Source organism: Psammomys obesus, unplaced genomic scaffold (genome assembly GCF_907164565.1).
Source record: "Psammomys obesus unplaced genomic scaffold, mPsaObe1.curated_primary_1811, whole genome shotgun sequence".
Classification (NCBI taxonomy): Eukaryota; Metazoa; Chordata; class Mammalia; order Rodentia; family Muridae; genus Psammomys; species Psammomys obesus.
The window spans coordinates 2,913,588-2,921,742 of record NW_026590663.1 but is presented as its reverse complement, the minus strand read 5'-3'; the positions used below and the strand labels follow the sequence as shown (position 1 = coordinate 2,921,742).

The 8,155-nt window shown below is 38.5% G+C and overlaps 1 protein-coding gene across 8 annotated transcripts in view; it reads left to right on the top strand.

Annotated features, from left to right (window-relative positions):
* The window catches only part of Cadps2 (calcium dependent secretion activator 2), a 486,122-nt gene that overhangs the window by 438,115 nt on the left and 39,852 nt on the right, over positions 1–8,155 (top strand). For 4 of the 8 annotated variants that reach the window (XM_055608126.1, XM_055608120.1, XM_055608119.1 and 1 more), the window contains 2 exons: positions 6,396–6,537; positions 6,656–6,775. In XM_055608126.1, the coding sequence (XP_055464101.1) occupies positions 6,396–6,537; positions 6,656–6,775 (262 nt within the window). The remainder of the gene's footprint in view (positions 1–6,395; positions 6,538–6,655; positions 6,776–8,155) is intronic. The other 4 variants (XM_055608125.1, XM_055608124.1, XM_055608123.1 and 1 more) reach the window with 1 other exon arrangement.

Below are 8,155 nucleotides of genomic sequence, written 5' to 3'. Positions count from 1 at the left end.
AAAGAAAGAAAGAAAGAAAGAAAGAAAGAAAGAAAGAAAGAAAGAAAAAGAAAAGAAAGAAAGAGAAGGCTATTGTCTGGGTGCTACTACTAGGTCTCAGAGGTCTTTGTTTGATTCTGTGTTTTCCTTTGTCACAATGCTTCCATCAGCCACAAGTCTCCTGACTTTACTCCTGAAATCCTGACTGAGGTTTCCTATGCTATTTGTCTTTCTTCTGTGTATATATCAACAAGAAGAGTGACTATTAGCTTTATATCTTAGTCCATTATGCCTCCTTTACTATGTGTTGATAGAATCTCTATTTTTTTTAATAATTATCTTATAGCTAAGTCTGTTGGTTTGTCTTGTGTTTGGCGGTGTTTGCTTTGTTTTGCTAGCCCTGCATTATGCTTTTACTTATAAATTACCTAATTAGAATTTGAGGGAGGATAATCATTCTTACCAGTAATCCACTAACTACTAACTAATTGGAAGGCGGTACAGAAACATGAAAGTAGATTAAATAGTTCAAGAGAAAGCAGCATATGTTTACCCTGAAAACAATACATGAATACTTTCATTTGCCTATTCATTTTACCCAGTAATCATTGTCTTAGTAATTTTTATTAATTGGATCATAGTTTAAAGTGTGTTGAAATAGTCCTATTAAAAGACTATGTCAAGCATTTTTATTTATTAATTATTGGAGATGTTCAAACTAATTAGGCCCTCTGTATCCTGAGTTTTGCTTCTATTTAAGCCTTTTGCTTTCTTTTCTGTCATTTCTACTTGTTCTATAAGACTTTACATCATAGATGTTTCTCCACTCTCAGAAAGGTGATATTTGAGTACATGGACCCTGGGGAGAAACAGCTATTTTGATCAGCAAAATCAGTGCTGAATCTTTCTTTAAGTAGCCATTTTTTAAGATTTCAGGGTAACCCATTTCAGTCCTACACCTGGAATACAATGTCAGAAATAATCTTGACACTGGGGGAAGTACCTGAGACAGGCTGCCATGGGTTTGAGGTCAGCCTCATTAAAATAGAGAGTACCAGATCAACAAGCCAGTGCTACACAGTAAGAAAAATAAGGAAGAGAAAGAAGCCTTCTTGGATGAAGCCAGTTTGAAAACTTATTCCTTCCAATGCAATGTTTCAGTGGTGCCTTGTAAAGCCATGAATTAGATAGGTGACAGCATCAACTCATAAGCACAGGATGAAGCCTCCCGATGCCTCCGGCTACCTGTAAGAGGGGCTTTTGTCTGCTGGAAGTAGGGTGAACGCTGGCATATGGGCAAGCTGGAAAGAGCACACGCTGACAGACAGGTGTGAATTTCTGTAGCTCTGCCTTCCCACACTAGTGTGCTCTCCCTGTTTCTCCTCTGCCTCTCGCTTCTCTCTGCTCTTTCCTCCCCACAATACATGCAGTTTCTCCTCCTCTTCCTCTCCTTCCCTTTCCACCTTCCCTCGTTTGTGTCTCCATACCCTTCTTACCCTTGCTCTCTCCTTTCTTTTTCTGTTTTTACTTCTCTAACTACAAGTGATACTGTTAATTTTTTTTTGATTTTTCAAATGTGGCTTTAAAAAAATCAAAAAGAAAGGCAAGAGATATATTACATTGTAAAGTAAGTACCTAGCCCATGGATTCAGTCTCTAGTACTCCCAAAAAGTTAAAGGCAAGTCTAAGCTGAAATTGGAGCAAACTACTAGCCAAAATTCATTGTTTGCTATAAAAATTCGTAACTATAGCTAATCTGTATTTTCTAAAAATTATGCACTAAATAATCATATTGCTAATAGTAATAAATGACCAGAAAAAGATCTCCTTGTGCCATGTTCATTAAAATAAGAGATCTTTATACACAGTACAAATTTTAGATGTCAGATCTTGGATTTATGAATCAGTAACAGAACTGTATCATGACAGCATCATCTAATGACATATTTTATATAAAATGTGAAGGCTATACAGGCCTCAACTGGTTATATAACTGTCATTTGATACAGCCTCACAAGAAAAGATATAATAGCTCAGTCCTTTACCCAAATATTTGTTCATACATTAAACACCTAAACACTTATTCTAAACCAGGCCTCAGCTCAATACTGAGAACACAGCCGTGAGCTTCATCTCCAGGGCAAGTACTGTTATAGGGAGAAAGGGTGGAGGAAGAAAACAACATCAGCTAACAGGATGAAGAGCACAAGGAGAGCAACAGAACCAAAACTTCTAGGCACAGGGGTCTTTTCTGAGACTGATATTCCAACTAAGGACTGTGCATGGAGATAAACTAGAACCCCTGCACAGATGTAGCCCATGGCATTTCAGTATATCCAAGTGGGTTCCCTGGTGAGGGGAACAGGTACTGTCTCTGACAAGAACTCAGAAGCTGGCTCTTTGATACCCCCCCCCCCCCATGGTGTAGCAGCCTTGCCAGGACACAGAGGAAGACAATGCAGCCAGTCCTGATGAGACCTGATAGACTAAGGGTCAGATGGAAGGGGAGGAGGACCTCCCCTGTCAGTGGACTTGGGGAGGGATATGGGAGGATATGAAGGAGGGAGGGTGGGATTGGGAGGGGACGAGCGAGGGGGCTACAGCTGGGATACAAAATGAATAAATAAATAAATAAATAAATAAATAAATAAATAATTTTAAAGTAAATACAGAAAGCAGTAACTGGTCAAGGAAGAGGGGTAGAAGAAAATACTTATGAAAAAATATAAGGATTTAAGTAACTCATGAAAATAACGACAGTTATTCCACAGAAAATATGAGACTCAAGAACCAATGTAGGATAGGAGGGCCTTCTTGCCTTGCTAAGACTTTTCAGTTCATTTGAGTGGCACATAGGGTTATACTCTGGGAAGGGAGTGGGGATAGTTTGTGTTACAGTTTTTGCCAGCCCCTCTCACACTTTGAGAAGATGAGCTGTCCAAGGGAAAAACTAGGAGCCCAATGACCAATCCGGAAATGACTGAGTAGTGACAGAAAAGAAAAGTAGACTACACAGCCCCAGGGCTGATAAGCAGAGGAGGGACCTAATGCAAAGATATGAGGGCCAGAAGATACACAGGTCTTAATTAGGGATTAGATGTAGGGAGAGAAGGACAGGCTTGTGGTACCCACCTCTGTGATGCTGGGGTAGGGTTGAGACAGAGAATACCTACTTTTCCTCTCAGGTGGGAATACCTGCTTGGAGAATTTAATATAATGCTTTTACTTCTTTCAATACATTTTCAATTAATTCTTTTTATACAATGTTTTGATATTTTTTACTCTCCCCTACATCATACCAGATGCTCTTCACCTCCCTGTCCATTCACCTTCAACTTATCTCACTCTCTTTAAAAAAAAAAAAAAAAAAAAAAGGAAAAATAAAAAAAGACTAATCAAACAAGACAATGAATCTAGTACTTCCCAAATATATTTAAGGACAACACTTGCTAGAAGTACTTTTGCCTCAACTGTTACTTAATCTTAGATTAAGTGATTGCAACGTTTATTAACATGGAGTTGAATTATTTTAGACTTCTGCCGTTCATTAAGCTGTGCTTCGTTGTCAAAACACCTGTCTCTCTGCAAAGGAGCTTTTGACTTGAAGAGTTGCAGGCTCCTTTGTAGTTGTAATACTTTTAGGGATCTTGGTATGGTAAAATGGTGACAGCAGTTAAGAAGCTCAAGATGGAAAACCAAAAGTTCTCTCCCTTCTTTCTTTCTTTTCGTTCTTCCTTCCTTTATTCCTTTCTTTCTAATGCTGCATCATATGAAGTAAGTTTACTTATACAGTCTTGCTGTACAACAATGTAAAACTATCTGGTTTTAATAAGGATGATATTCTCAGCCTACAAATATTTTTGTAAAAGCATTCACTGTGCTTGTAGGTCTTAAAAGATAATGCGCTGATAGTGTGCTGACCGATGGAAGAATGGATGGACAGACAGACAGGCAATATTTCCTGGTAACCTAGATAAAGGAATGATGATTTGTAATATAGAGATTAGCGTGTTGCTTTGGTGCCAAGCCTTTGATACACTGCCTAACAATTAAATGACCTTGGATAGTCCTACTCTCTCCAAACTTTAGCTTTCTTTATTAATAATTTTAAAAATCTGTCTTTTGTCCCAGAGCTTTTGTGACAGTTAAATGATGGAATGTGCAATACAACTTAACACAGTGTGTGACCCTCCAAAATCACTAATATCGGGAAGGGGAAATCTTAAGCAAAGATACAACGAGTAAGATTTCATTACACTTCTTAGTTGGGCTGTCATAATGGGTTTGATATTTCAAGTGAGAACATACTGTCTTGAAGCTTAGTATATTTAGGTGACAATTTGGTTACAGGGTAACTGAGTCACACCTTATTCAATGCCTTAAGTCTCTGGGAGTCAGTGATGCACCTTCCTTCCGTGTGCTACTGAAAGCATCATTAACATTTGTCTTCTCAATAAGACATCTATCATTAAATTTTGCCCACTAGAATAAGAAACCTCTTTGTCAACAGAAGCAAGAGAAGGAAGATTTTGTTAGTGTGCATGTCTCTGTACCCACAGAAATCAGAGGTCAAAGTCTTGTGTCTTCCTCTGTTGCTGTGTACTTTATTGTTTTAGAGACAGTCTCCTGCTGAATTTGAAACTCCTAGATTTAGCTAGACTGGCCATCCAGGCAAGCCCATGAGATAGCCCTTTCTCTGCCTCCAACACTGAGTTTACAGGTATGCACCGTGTCCAGCTTCTTACATGAGTGCTGAGGATCAAAGCTCTGGTCCTCATGTGGATACAGCAAGCACTGTAACTGAGAAAAGGGTGGTAGTGTTTGGTTGGTTGGTTTGGAGGTTGTTTTGTTTTATTTTTTGTTTGTTGTTTTTTAGCTACATGAAAGACTAAGCCTTCTGAAAGCTAGAGCCAAATCAATATTGCATATCCTAAACCTAGTATTACTTTCTACTTCACTTTCACAGGTCCATGTTTCTCTGACAAATTTAAGGGTCCCAGAAATACCTTGAGAGCATTCCCTGTTCATGCCATTTTAGTGAATGTCATGTACTTTGTCAAAGTCTTAAAGCCCTAAGACTGTTCTGTTCATTTTTGTATAGAGAAGATAATGTGAGAGGCATGTTGAGTGTGTGACCGGACCAATGGAGTCACTAAAGGTTATGCTTGTTAACAGTCGACACCTGCTACTTTCTCCTCCTGGCAGCCCCACCACAATCTTCACTGACCTCCCACAGGGGACTTTTCTGATATCTAGATCAAATCTGAATCTCATCTCTCCAGATATGCCTCTCCTGCCCACTGACTATATATTTTTAATGAGTTTATTTTCAATTTGAAAACAGAGCATTTAGGATATAACCTGAATGTTTAGGATATACCCTACACATCCTAGTGTTTCATGTATATCCATTTGAGAAACATTTACAATTTAATAAAAAAAAAATTTAAAAATCCTTCAGTCTTAGTTAGCATTGCTTAGTATTCTCCAGAAGATCCTGTTCTTTCTAGTTGCAGCTTAGCTGCACACTGTGACCTACGTTTTAGTGAAATTGTGATCTGTGCATAGAAGACCTGCATCTCTAGGAGGTAAACCCTGTCCCAACAGCCTTAACCAAGTAAAACAAAATATGGGACTTACACAATCACTCTACAAAGGTTATTCCAAACCTTGATTAATCAGACTAGTGGAAACTGAAAGATGAAATGAATGCAGTGTGCCCTTTTTAAATACAGAGGGGCTGGAAGTGTAGGTCAGTGGTAGAGCACTTTCCTACTGTGCTAGAAGCCCTGGGTTCAACCCCCAGAACTACCAGAAACACAATAATCAGCTAAAGTGAACACTTAAAAACAAACCTCAAAAATAACTAAAAAAATTAGTGAATAGATATAATAAAACTCAGGAATGTATATTCCCAGTGTCACAGCCAACCTCCCACGTGAAGGCGCAGTATAGTTCTTAGATGTAATAAAGCTTACCTCGTACAGTTGAACAGATTTAGCATTCTCTTCAGTGACACACAGCCTAGCAAGGGATTCTGACTCTACTTAATTGCTCCATTTACATGAGTCAGGACCTTCTGGGAGGCAGCAGCTCCCTTGATTTTATAGTCAGTGGTCATGTGCTTGTGTGTCAAACCTCTTAGGAAGTACAAACATACAACCTACTGAGAACATTTTGCAGAAAATATACTTTTTGTTTTGACAGGCATATATATGTGAGGCTAAGTATAATTTTGAGCTAATTTCCATGATATTATATTCAATATAAAGAACAAAATTTATTATCATCTGTATTCTGTCAGTTTTACCATTTGAAACTCTTTTAGAAAAAAAAAAAAATCCCAACCTTTTTATTCCCAAGTAGCTAATATTATTATCCCTCTGACAAACACTGTTTCTGCTTGCCTGTTTCAGCACTCTTATGTAATGGAAAATTTCACAAACACCTGCAAGAGATCTTTGTGCCCTTGGTTGTCCGCTACGTTGACCTGATGGAGTCTGCAATCGCCCAGTCAATTCACAGAGGCTTTGAGCAGGAGACGTGGCAGCCTGTCAAGTAGGTACCCTGGCGTCCAGAGAGCCTCCGCCTCAGTCCTGACCTTATGCCTTTACCTCCAGCCATCTGTGGTTATTGCTTATGGTGGTCCCTTCCCACGTTGTTTGTTTCTTTACAGGAATATCGCCAACAGTCTTCCCAATGTAGCTCTTCCAAAAGTTCCAAGTCTGCCTCTTAATCTTCCACAGATTCCTAGCTTCTCTACTCCTCCGTGGATGGCTTCTTTATATGAGTCCACGTGTGTATCCTCACTTATTTCCTGGTGCTGTGTTAGCTAGTGCATGGCCTTGGCTGTGTTCTGTGCAGATGTGTTCCGAGTGCATGGCCTTTATCATTGTTGATTGAGGAATACTGTCTTTGGCTTTGTTCATTTGAGTTTTTTAAGCTATTGATCTGAGCTTACGATATTGATGATATGAGATGATAGAGACCGAGAGAAAAAATCACACTGGTTTGATACTGCTTATGCTTAGTCTGTGTGGCAGATGCCGTCTTTTTAACCCTAGGTTGTAGAATCTACTCTAAGTAGTCCAATCCTGAGTTTCCCATGGTTGACAGTTGCGGTAAGTTCAGCTTCCTTACTGCCCACATCATTGATACTGTACAGGAGAAAACCATCAGGAGAAGGCTCCAATCATATCATCATGTTCTTTTTTTTATGGTAGTCTTAACATTTAAGAATCATAATTAGACCTTGCAGGGAAGCAACTGTTCATTTTTTTTCCCAATGCCAAGACATTCTTCTGTTGTTCCTTTCCTTATTCAATAGACATACCTTGCCATTTTAAGATAGTCTTGATTTCATTAAAAGCCATACTTATTTACTCCACATGTTGGAGAGCCAGCCTACTACAGACTAACTCTGATTAGCAAAAAGGGCTCTACAGTTGAATGTGTCTGAGCTAAACCTTAGCCTATGAATCATAAATCTTTTCTTAGCCTCACTTTCCTCAACTCAGAAATGGTTGAGTCCTAACAGTTTGTGGGAGAGAGGCAAAACCGTTTTATAAAAGTGTCTGGGACATCCTTTTGATAAATAATTACAACTGTTGGAACATGCTAGGTGTCCAATAAATGGTAATTACTACTCTGTATTATCATTGTTGCTGACAATCCCCGTTATTATTATCTATAGTTTTGCTCTTTTGAGAACTCAGAGGCTCATAGAAATCTAAAGAAGTTATACACTTAGTTAACAAATGTAAAAAGACAGTAAAGCCTTTTGCCCAGAATCTCACATTAAAGCAATTAGCACAAACATTAGATAAAATTACTAAGAATTTATCTGTGTATTCAGATTTTGCTGTGTTCTAGGTACACTGCCAACTTCTTTATCTTTTTTTATCCTTATAACAACTCTGTAAGGTAAGTGTCACTATCTTCATTTCATAGTTAAGGAAATGTCGTTCACAAGTAAATTAAGAAAAGGGAAAAAATGCTCAGAATCTCATAGTATGTGTTGTGCAGTCTTTAGACCTCAAAATTCTTCACACTTTTTTCTGCTTCCACAGAACAGACTGCTCAAAAACTCATCTCTCTCTCCACCCACTACCGTCCATAAAAATCTACTCTCAGTCTAGTATATATACAGTCAAGAAGACAAACAGGAAAAGACCAA